The sequence below is a fragment of the Odocoileus virginianus genome, chromosome 5 (assembly GCF_023699985.2).
Source record: "Odocoileus virginianus isolate 20LAN1187 ecotype Illinois chromosome 5, Ovbor_1.2, whole genome shotgun sequence".
In the NCBI taxonomy this organism is placed as follows: Eukaryota; Metazoa; Chordata; class Mammalia; order Artiodactyla; family Cervidae; genus Odocoileus; species Odocoileus virginianus.
In genome coordinates, this window is record NC_069678.1 from 40991377 (window position 1) to 41011136 (window position 19760).

At 37.6% G+C, this 19760-nt stretch overlaps 1 protein-coding gene and 1 non-coding gene across 2 annotated transcripts in view; one reads left to right on the forward strand and one right to left on the reverse strand.

Moving 5' to 3' along the window:
- The window catches only part of COL24A1 (collagen type XXIV alpha 1 chain), a 350400-nt gene that overhangs the window by 273289 nt on the left and 57351 nt on the right, over positions 1-19760 (forward strand). Inside the window, exons 43-46 of the mRNA XM_070467179.1 lie at positions 3852-3905; positions 4000-4053; positions 9907-9960; positions 11099-11206. Coding sequence (XP_070323280.1) covers positions 3852-3905; positions 4000-4053; positions 9907-9960; positions 11099-11206 — 270 coding nt within the window. The remainder of the gene's footprint in view (positions 1-3851; positions 3906-3999; positions 4054-9906; positions 9961-11098; positions 11207-19760) is intronic.
- On the reverse strand, positions 249-355 carry LOC139035296 (U6 spliceosomal RNA). The gene has a single exon (XR_011487967.1). It is a non-coding gene; the product is annotated as a U6 spliceosomal RNA (small nuclear RNA).

Genomic DNA, 19760 nt, shown 5'->3' on the forward strand with positions numbered 1-19760 from the left:
TCACCAAGCTTTTAAAAACACTTTTATATTCACAAATATTCTTTTTTTTTTTTTAAGTAAGGATATCACTGTATTTATTCTCATTCAGGCAATTTTTCTATAATTTCAACATTTTCCTCTCGAAACATAAGAACAAAAGAATCCCAAAGCTCAGAACTGGATCACTTGACCCTTTCTCTTCTTATCTCCTCCGAGTTCAAAATGCTTGCACCTCTTAATGACCAGCATCCTCTTGGATCTGCAGCTGGAAAAATATGGAGCGCTTCACGAATCTGCATGTCATCCTTGCGCAGGGGCCATGCTAATCTTCTCTGTATTGTTCCAATTTTAGTATATGTGCTGCCGAAGCAAGCACCACAAATATTCTTAAAGTTATAATAAACTCATGATTTTCCTGTTGGAGAAAAAAGATGGAATGGATAATGAATATTTTGCTTTCGTCTGGCTATGAACAACGAAAGACATTTTGAAACCCTTATCACCATCCTTTGTTCTTTTTTCCTCTTGAAGAAACTGAGAATCACAAAAGTCAAGTATCTTGTTCATTATTATCAGTAAATATATACTAGTCATCGCTATATGTGATGTGTTTTATGTGTTACATATAATTAAATGTCTTCTCATTCAGCATTTATTTTAGTGTCTTCCATGGACCAGGAAGGAGCCCTGAATGTAACATGGAGCACTCAACACACAGTCTTTGACTCCATGGACATCACATATAAAAAATAAGAATATTTAATCAGTATCCAAGCGGATATAGTAAAATATTTGCCATCCAGAAAACTACACATCATGTATGTCAAGATAAATTCACTTGAGGCTTGATAGAGAGCCAGAGGACATGGTATGAATAAGAACATTATACTGTCAATATTCACTTTTTAAAAGTATAGCAGAAACACATAAATACCTAAAATTAAGTCAACCTAAACTTATATGAGACAAAGTCCTAGAAATAAGTTGAATAAATTATGTTCTACCTTAAACTCCTTTTTACTTTGGTTTGGCAAAGGTCATAGAATTTTTCACATACAATAAAAGGACTACTAATCCTATCCTCACTAGGTCTTCAGTCCTTAGCATTAGATATACACATCCAGATAGCTACTAGACAGCATCACAGGTACCTCAGACTCATCATATCCCAGTCTAAATCTGATCCTCCTCTTTTTATGTCTTTAATTCAGTGAATAGTACCAGCAGACATCCAGATGTCTAGTAAACTAATCTTCCCTCTTTCTATCTCTCTCTGTCTTTTTTTCACTCTCTGTCTCTCTTGCTTTCTCTTTTCTCTCACCTCTCCCTCCTAATTCTCCCCTCTCTCTATCCTCTCATCTCTCAACTTCAACTGGCCACTTCTTTTGACCTTTTATGTATCTCTGGAGTCTATCCACTTTGCCCTACTTTAGGGTTTCATCATGTTTTGCCTGAATTCTTTTAACAGCTCACTAACCAGACTCACTATCCACAGTCACAGCTCTTTTAAATCCATTCTCCACATAACATGTTGTGTTAGATGAATCTCCATTCATTCTCCCATGCTATTCCTCTGCAGAATGCCTTCCTTTTTCTTTACCGCCTGGAAAACTCATCCTTTAAACTTCAGCTTCCCATATAAAACCATCTCTTCTGATTTTATAATCATCATCATATATAATCATCACTTTCCATATAAAATCATCTCCAGGCTCCCTTTGATCATCCAACCCCTCCCACTACTAACATCACCAGAAAAAAAATCAATCACTTCCCGTAATCTTACCCACATAACTTCATAACGATATTTCTGCAGCGTATTTAATTCTTACCACCGTAGAAAAATAATTTGTCAGTTTTTGTTGGGATGGAAAGAGCCAAAGGAACTATAGTGGAGCTCCTAGTAAATAAGTTTGTTTTTCCTAAGGTTTGCATCCAAACATCACAAACCCTATAAAAGGCAGTTGGTTCTTCTTTGATCATTCTAAAAAGGTCTCTGTAAAACTGCAGCTAGAATGGTGACAAAGCCATGATAGACCATGATGTTTTGGAGTTTGTAGTTGACTCAGTATGGTTACACTTAGTTCACTTTGTAATCCCAACTCTTCACCAATTGCTTCTCTCCTGAGCTGGCTTTATAAGTGACCTACAATAGTTGTATTTACTTGAATGAAACTCCCCCTTGGCTGACCTGATTCTGTTACTTGCTGATCCTGGTCATGTTTTGCTGGTAAGAGTCATGTTGTTTGTTGGTAGTCATCCTTTTCTCTTTAGTTATGACTGTGTGCTATTTATAGAAAGCTTTCCAAATCAGCCTTTATCTCTTGCATCTGTTCTCTCCCTTAAACAGGATTTGTTTACTTTATCAGGAAGTTGAATCTTAAAACCATAAACATTTACGCTGCAGAATGCAAACAAAAAAGACTTCAACTGATCTTGCTGTGAGAATAAATCATTAGCCTTAGGTAATCCCTTCTTCTCCTAGCCCAGAAAGGAGATGAGCCTGATAACTGTCCTCCCTATGGCATCCTTTCTGTAATATACAGGAAGAAAGGAATCTGAAGTGGACAGTGGGGAAGGGGATAAAAGAGATTACATGTGGAATTCTTTCTGCATAACTGTTACCTGACATGCCCTTAGGTTGTTGTTAGTTTCTGTTTGCACACTTGAAAAATGTGGTAGGTCAGCATTCCTTTCTAGGAGAACTGGGCTGATGACAGATTGCTAGAGTCAGAGTCACTTGATGTCTTGGCATATGCAGTGACAACTACCAGTCTTCAACTCAGTAAATCTACTATCTAAATAGCTGTGACCTTAATTTGTAAAAGTGGAGACCATAGAACACTGGAAAAAAGATAGAAAAAGACATTTGCTTTCAAACTCTTTATTCACTAGTTATTTACTATGTTAGTTTCCTGAGCCTACCATAACAAATTACCACAAACCAGGTGGCTTAAAACAACAGAAATTTATTCTCTTGTGATCCTGGAAGACAGAAATCCAAAAGCAAGATATGAACAGGGCTGTGCTCCCATTATTGGCTCTAGGAAAGAACCTTTCTTGCTTCTTCCAGCTTCTGGTAGCTAAGAACATCTTGTGGCTGCATCACTCTATCCTCTGCTCATCTTCATGTGACCTTCTCATTTGTATCCTTCTCTTTCTCTGTGTCTCTTACATGGACAACTGTCAGTGGATTTGGGGCCCACATGGATAATCCAGAGAGCTTCAGGTGGCGCTGGTAAAGAACCCACCTGCTAATGCAGAACACAAGAAATACAGGTTTGATCCCTAGGTCGGGAAGATCTCCTAGAGGAGGAAATGGCAACCCACTCTAGGATTCTTGCCTGGATAATCCCATGGACAGAAGAGCCTGGAGGGCTATAATCCAGAGGGTCACAAAGAGTCCAGGAAAATCTCCTTCTGAAATACTTAACTTGATGATATCTGCAAAGACCCTTTTCTCCAAATAAGATCACATTCACAGGTTTTGAGGATTAGGGCATAGACATCTTTTGGCAGACCTATATTAACCCATATGGAAGAAACCTGTATACTCTTTCTTAGTCATCATTATATCCAGTGGCTGTTATGTTCTATACTATTTCTAAGAGAGAATCATTACCTCTATAATATTTAAATTGAATTTTGCAACATTCTGCTACCACTTTAAGTGATACTTGGAGAAGGAAATGGCAACCCACTCCAGTATTCTCTTGCCTGGAAAATCCCATAGACAGAGCAGTGTAGCAGGTTTACAGTCCATGCAGTCCGACACAACTGAGCGACTTCACTTCCACTTTAAGTGATGCTACTCTATCCTCTAAGTTGTATGTCTTTATGTGTTCTAATAATATATCCTTTTCTCTTCATAGGGCCATGTGGGTATACCAGGACCAAGAGGTGCCACTGGACAGCAAGGGCCCCCAGTATGTTTTGAAAGCATTCTTTGTAACATTAATGTTAACATATGTTATTTGGTCTCTACTTTATATGTGATTTCTGTTTTGATTCCTGTTGAAGGGTGAGCCAGGTGACCAGGGTGAACAAGGACTAAAAGGAGAGAGAGGATCTGAAGTAAGTTGAAATCATTTAAGACAATTTGAAATGTATTGCTGGCTTGAGAAAGCAAGGACACAGGGAGTTGCTGTTCGTGATAACTTAAATGATCATTCACCCTTTCAGAACAGGAATCACCATGGGCCTCTAAACAATGTGTTTGTCAACAATTGTGCTAAAGCATCATTATTGATTAATTTATGTGTTTTGACTGCCCTCCAAATTTCCCTTTACCAGCAGACTATTCTGGCTTTTAGAAAATTGCCTAGACTTATCCCAAACTAACTGTCCTTCTTTGGGGTTTTAGGTAGAAATAACAACTAGCCTTAAAGCCAGTATCGCTAAGTAAAAATTTAGCACTCATGCTTATATAGTTGCTGTAGTAAAGTAGGGGTATAAATCACTGGACTATATGACACAGAGTCAAAATTGGCTTAAAAGATTTTTTTTTCCCCATAGCACAAGTCAATTATTTGTTATCAACAAACTAAAAATCTATTATTACTGAATTTAGCCATCTCCTTCCCTGTATCAGAATAGATGTTGCTTCAGCCTTACATATGGAGAAGGAAATGGCAACCCACCCCAGTATTCTTGCCTAGAAAATCCCACGGACAGAGCAGCCTGGCTGGTTCTAGTTCATGGAGTCGTAAGAGTTGGACACGACTGAGCAACTGAACACACACACACAACCTTACAAAACAACTGGATTTGTAATTTGTAGCATCAGTTCATCACTACCCAACTTTTCATTCAGCCTTATTAAAAAAAAAATGCGGAGAAAGAATACAGCTGTCTCATTCACTTAGAAGTTGTAATACTCAAATTGGAAAAAGCAGTGGAAAAATCTGTGAACCTAGAACACTACTAATGCTTTCATGTGACTTCCTTATTCTTGCTTTAAGTAGCTAAGGATGAAAATGCTCTCCCAAGATTTGATCCGAAAATTTCTAATCCTTTACAGTTAGTGCTTTCATTTTTCTTGGTGTTTTCTTTTTACTTTTTGATGTATCTCAGAAAGAAGAAATTTTTTTCTGCTGTTTCTTCATATCTGTTAAAATTATACCTATGAAAATAAAATAGTCTCACTAGATCACTGTACCTCCACTCTATATAGTCAGCTCTCCCAGGTATTAGAGCTGAAAAGTGCTGAGGAGCCGTGGTTTAAATTCTGTATAATCCATGAGAACTAGTTCTTTTCCCACTATGGGCGATACTGGCATACAGTCTGAGGTTACACTAAAAACCCTTATGCAATTTCAGATAGGAGCGGTTGTTACCAAAATATCACTGACTGTGTTACTCACTAGGGTCACTTTGAATAGCCAGATGGATCCTGGGGAATAGCCGTCATCTTATTTCTGTAAAGCTTTAAATGTGTTTTTTAGATTTGGAAAGGGCCCTTTAAAATCATTTGGACAGCCCTCTCATCTTTCAAATGAAGTAGTTCAGGTCCCAAAGAGATTTATGAGTTACTAAGATCACAAAACTGGTTACAACAAAACCAACATTAGAAACTTTATTTCTTGACTCCCATTATTACACAGAAGGCTTCTTTTATAGATTAAATTAAATATTAATTTTACTTAACCAACTGATTGATTCATTAGTCTCTCAGATATGAAACTGTGGACAACTATTTAAAAAATTGGAGCAAGTCAAGTCAAAACCAATTGCAAACCACTACATTTTTTAGAGACTTTCATAATGCAAATGTAGTGAACTGTCCCATAATGGCTTTCAAATACAGAGACTCAAGCCAAAATTTTATTTTCTTCCCAAAACAAAATTCCAGATTTTAGTGAGTTGAAATTTCTTGGTTATAAAGAGTATGAGTCTTAACTTCTCTAAGTCTGTGTTTGTATTTTAAAGCTACCCTCTCTAACAAAGTTAGAACTAGCAAGTATTGAGATGACTATTCTTCAATTTCATTTAAATAAAAAACAAATGAGTGTTTGGATAGTAATGGCACATTTAAAATTTTCTGTTATCTAAAGAACTAGATTACCTACTTTTGTAGTCTGTGAAGTGGTACAATTCCAGTGAATTGAAAGCTGTTTTAAATGGATCTGATTTCAAAAGGGTCATTCTATTTTTCAAAGCTAGGCAGACAAAAGAGCACAATTCTGCATATACTGTAAAGACTATATATGAATTCATTCACCTTTCCTATTATGAAAACAGGAAAGTCTGTTTGATTTATGAGATACTTAAATTTAAATAAAATAATATGAGTAAGTTGTTTAAAAAGAGCATAGAATTCTTCTAGCTTTATTGCATTTTAATTTGGGGCATTGGTGAAAGAGTGACATTTCCCACCCTTTTTATGACACCAACTGAATTAATCACCTACTAACACCTTCTATTTTTTCTTTGTCTTTGGCCCAGTCTTTACTTTCCTACTGAACAGACCACCTCTGTGTAGGGTTAATATTTAGTAATATTTGGTTCTTAATTTAATTATAAGAATACCTAGCGATTTCAAATTCAAGGCTTTTTTAAATGCACAAATTCAAAAAAATACCAGTCTTTTACACTTTGTTGACCTTTATGTATTTTAAACTTCCATTGCAAGTCTGTGGTTTCTCTAACTGGCCTAGTTCATTTTAGTTATGATGACAATAATTGTGATAAGGAAACTGTTTGTGAATTGAGCAACTAAAAACAGCAGAAACTATTTTGCTATTTTTTATACACTTTATGTTCAGTAGGTAGGTTTTCTGCCACAATTTTACCATTAAAAGTAGCAAAAGTATTCTTTAAAAATAATTTGCATAGCCATAATTTTCCTTTAGTGTTATTCTGTTGGGAGCTACTTCCTCATACCTATCCAAGTATTAATAACTAATATTCTAAATCTAATTTTCACAATGATAGACCCATATATGTAGATTTTAGAGTACAGTATTTACCTGTTCTGAAATAATTCCCAACATAATAGCCACCCCAAAACATAATTGATTTGTGATGGTCAATGAATGTCTTTGTTTTTATTTTGTTATTTGAATGTTTGGAATAAAGCACTCATATATATGTATAGCATATCTGAACCATAAGCCATAAACTCAGATACACTAAAAGTATAACTTTATGTTCTTTGTAATGGAACTTAATTTCCATTCTGAGTGCCCTTCCTGGCCTGTGGTAGAAACCTAATTGATGGAAATTTAGTCAATTGATTGCCTTTAACTCTGTCCACTCAGATGTCTTGCATTTGATTTACAGAGTTTTTCCCATTCATTTTCTTTTCAAATATGCAGTTACACTCCGGGTGGCAATGGTAGGGAAGAGGAATAGGAGGTGAGATTGGGTCTCAGCCATCATCTGTTCATGCTAGCATCCACTGAAATGTGCATCAACCCTTTGGAGCCCCGCTGGCCGTCGTTCCACTACTTTGGTGTCTACCTTGGCCCTCCTAGCAGAAGTTCTTTGATCCCTGTTGATTTGTACACTGTTTTCTCAACTCAGGTTTAAGACCTCCTCAGATAGGGCTCTAAGGGCCATGTGCTTTCTGTTCTCGGCCACATGGAAATAACATTCTGCTGTTCCCCACACCATGCTCTGTACTTGAGGGACTTAGACTTTCTCAGGACCGCTGGCCTGACATCTCATGCAGAAATTTCTACTCTTGTTGCTGACAGTGTAATTTAGTGGACATCTCATGAGGCCTCTAGTCTCCCTAGCCATCATCTCTGTACCCAAGTCCCCACATTTGTCTGCAGTATTATTGTCTCCACCCGCCGCAGGACTTGAGGGGTGGCGTCAAGGTCTCTTCTCAGAGATACCCATCAGTGTCTTCAGTCTTGCTTCTCTTTTTACCTTTTCTCCAAAGTGAAGATTTTTTTATATCCCCTTAGGTAGGAAAAACTTTCTCTTACATTATTATAATTCTTCTAAATATGTTCTTTATGTCATAACTTTTATGACTTGAATCTTTTATTACCTTGATTTTTGAGACTTAATATTTGAAAATCAGGTTTTTGTGTGGGTTGCACAAAATACTGGAGTGGGTTGCATTTTTGTGTTAAGGAAATACATTCTTTTCAAACTATTACTCCACCGTGAGATTCAGAGGATTATTTTGAAATTCATAAGCTAAAAAAAGTTTATTTTAAAAATCAAAAGTCTAGAACAGATCTTTCACTTTGTAAAAAGAAATATGGTGAAGAAAAAAGCACACTGGTTAACATATTTGAATATTATCACAATTCATATACTATTTTGTGCTATTCAAAACAACCAAAAACAAAATTGTTTTCAATATTTAAAATAGTATTTATTTGCCTATTTCATTTCTTCATTGTGTTTTATTATAAGATCATATGTTTCAGATATTGTATTTACTTCAAGTAAACCCAGTTCACCAACTATCCCATTTTCTTACCTTTAGGGGGAATTTATATTAATGACTTTTTGAAGCAAATAAAATAGCTTTTGAACTTGGAGGTATAACCCTTGATTAATATAGTTCCCTTTCATCAAATTCTAACAAAATGGGATTTTTATTTCTTACAGAAAATGCCCTTATTCTCTGTTACTACATACACTATCTCTTCTTAAAACATTTAAGCTCATTTTCAGACTATGTAGCATCTTTTGAAATTTTTTATCTTGTTATTATTGCCAAATTGACTTTTTAGCACAACTATCTTCAGATTTTAATAACTTAACATCCCATTTTGGTGAAATTATCTTGTTTCTGAGAACTTCTGACTTCTGAAAAATATGTCTGGTAATGGCAATATGCTTCTTTATTTTTAATTTGTGAACTAGGTCACTCTTTTCCACATTTTTCTTCTTAAGATAATTTTAGGATAGCATGAGAATAATGGCATGATTTGCAAGGGCAAATTTCTAACTATCCTGGCAGACCATTACAGCAGAATCAATTATAATTTAAAACTTCTCACACATGGAAAACCAAGCAGCTCTGTGAGAAATAAATATCTTTTCTTTGTTCACAAGTATGTTCTTCTCTGTACTTCCAGATAGAACATTTTAAGTTATTGATTCATATCCCTCACTCTACTTTAAGTGCCTTGGGAACAGGAGCTTCAATTTTGCATCTCCAACACTTAACAGAGTCCCTGGTACCTCATAGTCAATGAATGTTTGTTGCTGTTCTTTTGTCACTAAATAGCAAAGTCATGTCTGACTATTTTGTAACACCATCCACTGTAGTCCACCAGTCTCCTCTGTCCATGGGATTTTCCAGGCAAGAATACTGAAGTGGGTTGCATTTCCTTCTCCAGAGATCTTCCCAGCCCAGGGATAGAGCCCACATCTCCTGCGTTGCAGTGCATCCTTTACCGCTGAGCCTCTGGGGAAGCCCCAATGAATGCTCACTGAATTAATTAAATAGTTACTTAAAATTTCAATAGGGAGACAGAGGCCTTGCCTGCAAGTGGGGACTTTTATTTAAATAATCAGTTTCTTTTTAGAACTATAAATCTTTGGAAGTTAATTGCTCAGTCGTGTCTGACTCTGCAACACCATGGACTATAGACCACCAGGCTCCTCTTTCCATGGAATTCTCCAAGCAAGAATACTGGAATGGGTTGACATTTCCTTCTCCAGGGGATCTTCCTGACCCAGGGATCGAACGCAGGTCTCCTGCATTGCAGGCAGATTCTTTACCATCCTGAGCCATAAGGATAGCTCTTTTTGGAGGCCAGGTGGAAATTCATCCATTATCTGGTCAAATTCTCTCATTTACAGATGAAAAAGTGACTCCCAGGAAAGTTAAATAGCAATCCCAATGATAACCGACTAGTGAGTGTAAGGACTTGCTTGTAGCATCCAGGTCTTCGAGTTCTTTTCTATGCCTTCTGTTTATTGCAATCAATTGACAACAGTGCTTCACATCTTTAGGGTCCTAAAGGGAAAAGAGGAGCTCCTGGTCCTCCTGGGAAACCTGGGATTCCTGTAAGTAACAAGCTGTCTTCATCTTCATTATTTTTCCAAATAGAATTGGCAACTTTAGCGAGCAGAATAGTTTGGAGCCAATTATGACAAGTGTTGGATAAATCACATTGTCTTTAAAAAATGTTTAAACCCGTGCTGGAACACAGAGGGAACAAAATATGACCATTAGCTCAAAACCAAGCTTGGTGTTGAAATAGAAGTCACTGCAGTTGAAGGATGTTATTTTCCGGTGTATGGAGACCTGTCTGTGAATTCATGCTACTACTGTCTGATGATGAGCCACTGAAAAACAGGGAACTTGGAGTCATGACTAAATGAATGGTGACAAAGGTCAGAGATTTCCAAGCATGATTAAAAGGACATGACCTGGATTTTAGTGAGAGAACTTGACCTCTCATTTTCCTGGGAAACAGAACAGAAAGTCTTAGGGAAAAAAAAAAAATTCAAATCCTTTCATCATAAAACAAAGTTTAATTTTACCTTAGCCATTCATTTCCTCTTTGGCCAGGCAAGTATGTGTTGACTAGCTTATTAGCAAAGGCTTTCTGCTGGTCTCCCCTAGCCAAGGGCCTGATTTGAGTGGCCTGTGTTGGTTCAAGAAAAGTAAAGAAGTGAATATATATTATAAGCACATTGAGATCAGAGATCCTTGTAGATTAAATCTTATTCCTTAAGAATAGAAACAAAATGTTCAGACCTTTATTCAGTCGTATATTTATCTAATTCAAAGCGGCAATTAAAGAGCCTTAATTTATTTCTTGGGGAAATAATACAGTATGAAGTTTTAGAGATGATGAATGTCAGCCTGTATTCTATGCAGACAGGTGCACAAGGCTGATCTTTTCTCCATAGCTGGATAAACCATGGGCTGGCACAATGAGAAATACTAAGAAAGTACACTAAAGCAGAAAAGGTTACCAAGTAAATTGCTGATTAGCTTGGCATTTTGTTTAGGGGACAGTTGACTAATCTGTTGTATCCAAATAGTAAATTATTAAGGAATCCAGGAAATAGGAAAATTTATCCTGGGACAGGGTATTAAAAATGTAACCCCCTATCTTAATAACTATAAAAGTATTTGTCATTTAAATATCTGTATAGCATCTCTCTATAGTCCAAGTAATGTTTAATTATCAAGGGACTTCCAGGACTACCTGGGCCAAAAGGCATGCAAGGATACCATGGAGCAGAAGGCATTTCAGGAAACCCTGGAAAAATTGGGCTACCAGGAAAACACGGACTTCCTGTGAGTAGATTGAATGTTTTTTGCACTTCATTTCTTATGCATAGGTGTCTCTTTACAAGATCATAGATATTTTGGCTGTGTTTCTTAGCTTTGACATTCACTCAGATTAAGCCAATCATTACTATAATAATTATTTTGGAATTGTGTTTATTATTTTCAGGGAATGTCAATGAGTACATTCTGTTGTATATTTTATATATAATAACCCATATTATTAATAATTTATACCATTCTTAGTACATATAAAAGCTGGTAAATAGGAACCATAAAGAAGTAATATTTTAAAGCTACACAAGCTGACTGTTTTGAATTCATCAAATGTCTTAAGCCACCTTTGGAACATTTCAGGCTTAGCAATGACTCAAGGTAAGCTCTGCCAAAATCATTTTCCCTTTACTTTTATAGCCACACTATTTTATAAGAATTATGTCAATATTGTCTCTGTGTTCATCCATTGGTGATGCAATGAGCAATGATATAGATTCTTATTTTTATGAAAATTTCTATCTTATTTATTTGATCAGAAACTTAAAATGATATTTTTGTCTTCATTTATCCATTTTCCCTTTTTCCTTCCTAAGGTCATTATAATCTGGATATTTATTGTTATCCCATGTTTTGTTTCCACTTGAAATATGAGAATAATTAATTGCATATTTCAGTAATCCAGTAAATCCAGTAAAATTTATCCTTTTACTTTTCTACTATTTGGATATGGTTATATATTAATCTGTTTTTCTTTTCTTAAATAAATCATTCCTAGTTGTTTATTCATATGAACCGTGGGATTATACCAAAACCAAACCCAAATTAATATTCTTCTTTCACTATAATGAATTATCTCATTTGTTTAAAAAGAAATCTATTGAATTATGACCAGCCAATTTAATTATTTAAGAAATAAGTATCTAGCCAGGTTCTATTTGGAAAGGTGAATATTTTTAAGGAGGCTTAGCTTGGTTTCTATTTGTTTTGGAGACAGTATATCTGAACATCAGAGCATCAGGTTAAGGCCTCGAAAACTTTGAAAGTCAAGCTGATGTTTTTAATTAAAATATGTACTTCATAAACTTCTACCATTAACATCAGTCTGGTTAAAAGAGGACTTTGATTTGAGATCTCAGTTTTAAAGGGAGCTCATGCCCTGGGCCTTCATTTAGATGCTACATTCTAGGCTTACTATGTAATAGTCTTAAAATGAGGTTGTGGATTTTAAAAAATACAATATCAAAAGCTTAAGAGTTGGTCTCAGTCTCTGTTTAAGTTTTACCTGAAAATGTTATAATGAATTTTATTTTATTGCTTTGAATAAGATTTTGAGGGTTGAAACAAGAAAAACCACATTTCAAAATATGTCATATATTTTGCTGTGAACACAAGTTTAATCATGGAGGTGGTATGTATGTGGATATGCCCAGTAATCTATAAGGCTAATAACTGAGCTGTAAATACTAATAATAGCAAATAGATTAATTTAATTACAGGAAGAGGAACTCATTTGTTTTTGAATAAAATACCACTAACCCAGATACTTATTTCAGATATGGATAATACAGATCAGTATCCTGTGTATATGTGTTTAATAGGAATTTCAGATATTCAGCATATATGTATCAGACACTAGTGACAGGTCAAATTCATTCATTACTTTTTATATCAGGTCACTTTATACTTCATTGTGAAAACTTCTTTCTGGCAATATGTGACCCTGGAAAGGATTGAAAATTGGGAAAGGGAATGAATACATTGATTTGGACTTACAAAAATATGAGCCATTTTCTCTTGCATAAAAACAGCAATATGGCACATGACTATTACCTGCTGCTAGTTTCCAGAATGAAAACAGACCTTTTCTAATTACATCCTTCTTCAATAGGATAATATTTCAAGGACAGTAATATAACGACTGAGAGAAAGCTAATATAGAAAACAATCAATGCAAATAAGATAGTGATTTCATTTTAATTCTAAGTAATATTCTAGAATCTGGCACACTGGTTTTATTAACAGTGTGGGTGAAGGCTAAGGCATGAAACCAAATCACTGGCTCAATATAGGATGGATCAGAATGAAGAGGACTTAAAGCCAGATGGTGAGGCCACACTCAGGGCTATTGCAAAACCCAGTTAGAACTCTAGAGCATATCAGCAGGGCTTCTTTGGTTACAGACAACAAACATGGCTATATGGATTGCCCATATATATGGGTTTGCCCAAGCTCTGCCCACTGGGAAGAGTTTCTTTCAGTAATATCTTTCACAGTTCAATGCAGCAGCAATCCACTTGTAAATGATGGTGCAATTCAGTGCAGATTTACCTATAAAACAGGCTGGAGCTTTCTTTTCCCTTACTAACTGGTTAAGAGAATTCTCTAGGAAAGCTGAAGGAGCAGTCGTAAAGCAGTAGAACAAGCATCATGGATGTCTCGATTGCATGATTGCATATTTCATTTGTGATTTTTGAACCTACTAGGGCCCAATACCATTTCTATTTAGACGTGAATGCTGCTGTACACAGCCAGTTTCATGATTCAGTGGATCAGATATCACTATCATTATGAGCAGTTCAGGAGACATGCTGCTGCTGCTAAGTCGTTTCAGTCGTGTCCAACTCTGTGCAACCCCATAGATGGCAGCCCACCAGGCTCCCCCGTCTGTGGCATGCTCCAGGCAAGAGTACTGGAGTGGGTTGCCATTTCCTTCTCCAATGCATGAAAGTGAAAAGTGAAAGTGAAGTCGCTCAGTCGTGTCTGACTTATAGCAACTCCATGGACTGCAGCCCACCAGGTTCCTCTGTCCATAGGATTTTCCAGGCAGGAGTACTGGAGTGGGGTGCCATCGCCTTCTCCCTCAGGACACATAGTTATTTGATAATTCAGTTTCAACCAAAGTCCAGAACTGCTTTCCAAATGGGAGATTACATTTGGCAAATAAGGCATGACTTACCTACAAAACCTTATGAATATAAGCTCTGATTCTCTTATTGGGATTACCAAAGAGTGCATATAGCATCTCTGTCAGCTACAGACCCTTCTCATATTATTGGATCTGCTCAGTCATACATTCAAATAGCAAGGTATCTTACATGGCATCTTGAATCTGCTGCAGTCTTTTTCTCAGGGCCCACAAAAGCTAGCTAGTTGGCAAAGGACTTGAATGGATATTTCTTCAAATGAGATACACAAATGACCTATAATCACAAGGAAAGGTGCTCAGCATCACTAATCATTAGGAAATATGCAAATCAAAACCACTATTAGATACCACTTGGCTTCCCTGGTGGCTCAGTGGTAAAGAAACCGCCTGCTAATGCAGGAGACTTGAGTTTGATTTCTGGGTTGGGAAGATCCCCTGAAGGAGGAAATGGCAACCCACTCCAGGATTCCTGCTTAGGAAATCCCATGGACAGAGGAGCCTGGTGGGCTACAGTCCATGGGATCTCAAAGACTCAGACATGACTTAACAACTAAACAAGAACAACAACAAATTACTACCACTAAGATAGCTATTAACCGCCCCCCACCCACAAAAAAGAAAGAAAATTATAAAAAAAGAAAATTGTTGGTAAGTTTGTGAAGAAATTGGAACCCTTGTGCACTGCTAATAGGAATGTAAAATGATGTAGCGACTGTGAAAAACAATATGGCAGGTCCTGAAAAATTAGACATCGGATTACCATATGATCCAACAGTTCCTCTCCTGGGTATATACCCCCAAAGAACTGAAAGCAGAAACTTGGACAGAAATTTTCCCAATGTTCATAATAGCACTGTTCACAGTTGTCAATAGATGGAAACAACCCCACATTAGTGTCAACAGTGAAATAGATAAATGTGTTATACACATATTAATACAGTGGAATATTATTGTCTTAAAAAGGAAGGAAATTCTGACACATGCTACAACATGGATAAACCTCGAAGACATTATCCTAAGCCAGACACAAACGTAAAGATATTACATGATTCCATTTATATAAGGTACCTAAAGTGATCAAATTCATAGAAAGTAGAATGGAAGGACTGGGAGGAGAAGGAAATGGAGAAGTTACTGTTTAATGGGTACAGAGTTTCATTTTGGGAACATAAAAGGTTCTGTGGCTGGATGATGGTGATGGTTACACACCAGTTTGAATGTACTGATTGCCTCTGAACTATATATCTAAAACTGGTCAAAATGGTAAATATATATATATATTTTACCACAATAAAGTGAGTAAATGGGTTGTAGCAGCAGACCCAAAGGTGGTATAGATTGACTGTAAAGTCTAGAGAGGTTCACCAAGCATCATGCCTCTTTTATTGTTTTGAGCAATGCAAAGTTCTTGTCTCTTAGAGAGGATATCCTGATATACCCCCAAACCTAGGAACTTCTTCAATCTACCAAATATCATGAACTTTTTAATTCTATCCTCTGGCATATCTTTGGGTTTCCCTTGTGGCTCAGCTGGTAAAGAATCCGCCTGCAACGTGGGAAACCTGGGTTCAATCCCTGGGTTGGAAAGATCCCCTGGAGAAGGGAAAGGCTTCCCACTCCAGTGTTCTGGCCTAGAGAATTCCATGGACTGTATAGTCCATGGGGTTGCAAAGAGTCAGACATGACTGAGCAACTTTCACTTTGCTGGCATGTCTTTAGGGCACTTATTCAGTCCAGGTTGCACAGTGTCCTCAGTTTAATGGACCTGCATGATGTTTTGTGAGCTATCAAGACTGTTAAGATATCCCTCTGGTCTGTTTTATTAGAGGAAACTGAGCTGACAGAGCACTGAGATAAGGCATTGAAGGGATACAGCTCTCTCTGCCTTGTGAAAGCAGGCAAACTGCTTCTGATTATCTTTACAGATAGAAACATTGGTAAGAAGTATTTCACTAGGCCAATAACTGCTGTTGCTAATGGCTATCCTGTTTAATAAAGACACCATATCAGGAACTGCAGCAGTGACTGACATCAACACACAATTAACTTTGTGAGTTTAAGTGTTGGAGTTATCTGGTGTTTGCATCAAACAGTTGAGTAAAATGGATGCAAAATATGGTAGAATCACTGCTCCTGCATCTTTTGGCAAAAGTATTTACAATTTTCCACAGGGACGTGGTGGTTAATGTGCACAGTTTTCTGCACGGATGTGCTGTTACCTTAGGTATACTACTGTGGGGAAGGGGGTAGGAAGAGATAGGAAGGGGTGGGAAGCAAGGGCTTCCATGTGTCTCTTCCCTTTCTACTACAGTAGCCTTTACTTTATGAGTTAGGAATTTTCACTATTCTCTGAGATTGGAGAAAAAAAAATACAAAAAAAATACAAAAATGACAACTGGGCATGTAACCCTGCTGAAACTACTTGGAGAAGATATCAGGCCCAAACTGCATTTATCACTGTTTATCACTTAGCCTTCATAAACTTTCCACTCTGACCAGAGTGCCCTGATGATATTTTGGATTTCCAGGGTTTATTATCAGTTCAAATCCAATATCTAACATCCTCAAAAATGATGAGACTTTCCCTTTTTCCAGTGTTTAGTCACCTAGTAAATGAACACAAGTCCCTCTGAAGATGGCTTAGGGCAAGAGTCACTGTGTACACCTGTGACTGCATTGCAGGTTCTTCCTCAAAGAGAACCTGCCTCCCCTTCCGTCAGGAGTCCTCTGACCCTTATTAATTCCTGAATATTCAGGAATTAAGAGGAGAGGCACACCTTTCGGGGCTGAGGAATCCAGGCATTTCCTTTGTTAGTTTCTCATTATGGTGATAAGTACCCTCTTCTCTCTTTAATAGGGATCGCCTTGTGTTTTGTAAATCTGGAATTTTAATCTTTATCTTTGCTGAGAATAACTACCTTGTAAACAGTATATATGCCCACGCCATGTGGATTAAAACACCTTTGCTCCATCAGAGCTTTGATCCCCGTGTCTTTCTTTCTTTCTTTTTTTCCCCTCTTTCTCTTTATCTCTCTATTTCTGGCTGATTCCCTGGAACTCAAAAGCCAGCTGTGTAGCCCAGGGAATATTAGCCTCTTCCCTTCTTTCACTTTTCTCATCATCGACTCCAGACCACCAGGTTCCGGACCATTAAAGGACCAACACCCTTCAGTCAAAAGGTTCTGGTCTAGGAGCTGGCTTGAGACTGGGAACGTAGTGAGAGGTCCTGAATCCCAAGTGTAGTGACTTAAATTAGGATTATGCGTAAATCCATGGCTGATTCATGTCAATGTATGACAAAAACCACTACAATATTGTAAAGTAATTAGTCTCCAACTAATAAAAATAAATGAAAAAAAAAGTTAAAAAAAATTGGGATTATGCAGACCTACCTATATATCAATATACTGTCATATTGTATGTTTAATTTCTGTGGCTCTTTGATCAACACAGATCTCTGTGGTCTGAACATCTGGTTCTGCTCCATCCTGTGGCTTATTGTAATAACTGCTTCTACCTTTTCTCTGATAGTAAAGCCCTGTCACCTAGACTCTACCACTCAGAGTCCAGTGAAGTGAAGTCGCTCAGTGGTGTCCGACTCTTTGCGACCCCGTGGTCTGTAGCCTACCAGGCTCCTCCATCCATGGGATTCTCCAGGCAAGAAGACTGGAGTGGGTTGCCATTTCCTTCTCTACGGGATCTTCCCAACCCAGGGATCAAACCAAGGTCTCCCACATTGAGGTCAGACGCTTTACCCTCTGAGCTACCAGGGAAGCCGCCTATTTAAATAAGGGAAACATACTGAAATTTCTTAACACCTTGGTAAAGAGTGTCCTTTGATCCCTTTCAGGAGCCATTGTTAGAGGGTGATTGATCAGATCGTACATGATACGTTTATCTCCACATTTCTATCTTCCTGAGCCTTTGGACCCTTCCTATGCAGTATGCTAGGGAAGTTATAGCACTTCAACCTCATTGACTAGGCCGCAGTTGAGTCAAGGCTTCAAATTGCCAATCAGTCTGTTGATGGTGCTTCCAGATGCTTGAGCAGTGTGGCTCTCTCCACAGGCAAGGAAGACTAAGGGGGATTGGAGGTTCACAGTTCTTGGTCTTGCCCATGTTTGTTGGTCTTGCCCATGTCTGGTCAGAAATCCCCGTCCCTTGTCATAGAGTTCTACTCTTTCTCCACCCAGTGCCCTTATTTAGCTCTAAGTTCAGTTAAGTTCAGTCTCTCAGTCATGTCTGACTCTTTGCAACCCCATGGACTGCAGCACGCCAGGCTTCCCTGTCCATCACCAACTCCCAGATCTTACTCAAACTCATGTCCATTGAGTTGGTGATGCCAACCAACCACCTGATCCTCTGTCATCCCCTTCTCCTCCTGCCGTCAATCATTCCCAGCATCAGGGTCTTTCCAAATGAGACAGTTCTTCATACCAGGTGACCAAAGTATTGGAGTTTCAGCTTCAGTATCAGTCCTTCCAATGAATATTCAGGACTAATTTCTTTTAGCATGGACTAGTTGCATCTCCTGATAGTCCAAGGGACTTTCAAGAGTCTTCTCCAACACCACAGTTCAAAAGTATCAATTCTTCTGCTCTCAGCTTTCTTTATAATCCAACTCTCACATCCATCCATGACTACTGGAAAAACCATAGCTTTGACTAGACGGACCTTTGTCAGTAATGTTTTTGCTTTTTAATATGCTGTCTAGGTCTGCTTTTTAATATGCTGTCATAGCTTTTCTTCCAAGGAGCAAGTGTCTTTTAATTTCATGGCTGCACTCACCATCTGTAGCAATTTTGAAGCCCAAGAAAATAAAGTCTGTCACTGTTTCCATTGTTTCCCCATCTGTTTGCCATGAAGTGGTGGGACTGGATGCCATGATCTTCATTTTTTGAATGTTGAGTTTTAAGGCAGCTTTTTCACTCTCCTCTTTCACTTTCATCAAGAGACTCTTTAGTTCCTCTTGGCTTTCTGCCATAAGGGTGGTGTCATCTGCATATCTGAGGTTATTGATATTTCGTCTGGCAATCTTGATTCCAACTTGTGCTTCATCCAGCCTGGCATTTTGTATAACGTACTCTGCATAAAAGTTAAATAAGCAAGATGACAATATACAGCCTTGTATACCTTGTATCCCAATATACTCCTTTCCCTATTTGGAACTTGTCTTTTGTTCCATGTCCGGTTCTAACTGTTGCTTCTTGACCTGCATACAGGTTTCTCAGGAGGCCAGTAAGATGGTCCAGTATTCTCATCTCTTTCAGAATTTTCCACAGTTTGTTGTGATCCACACAGTCAAAGCCTTTGGCATAGGCAATGAAGCAGATGTTTTTCTGGAACTCTTGCTTTTTCTATGATCCAACAGATATTGGCAATTTGATCTCTGGTTCCTCTGCCTTTTCTAAATCCAGCTTTAACACCTGAAAGTTCCAGTTTATATACTGTTGAAGCCTAACTTGGAGAATTTTGAGCATTACCTTGCTAGTGTGTGAGATTAGTGGAATTGTGCAGTAGTTTGAATATTCTTTGGCATTGCCTTTTTTTGGTGATTGGAATGAAAACTGACCTTTTCCAGTCCTGTGGCCACTGCTGAGTGTTCCAAATTTGCTGGCATATTGACTACAGCACTTTCAC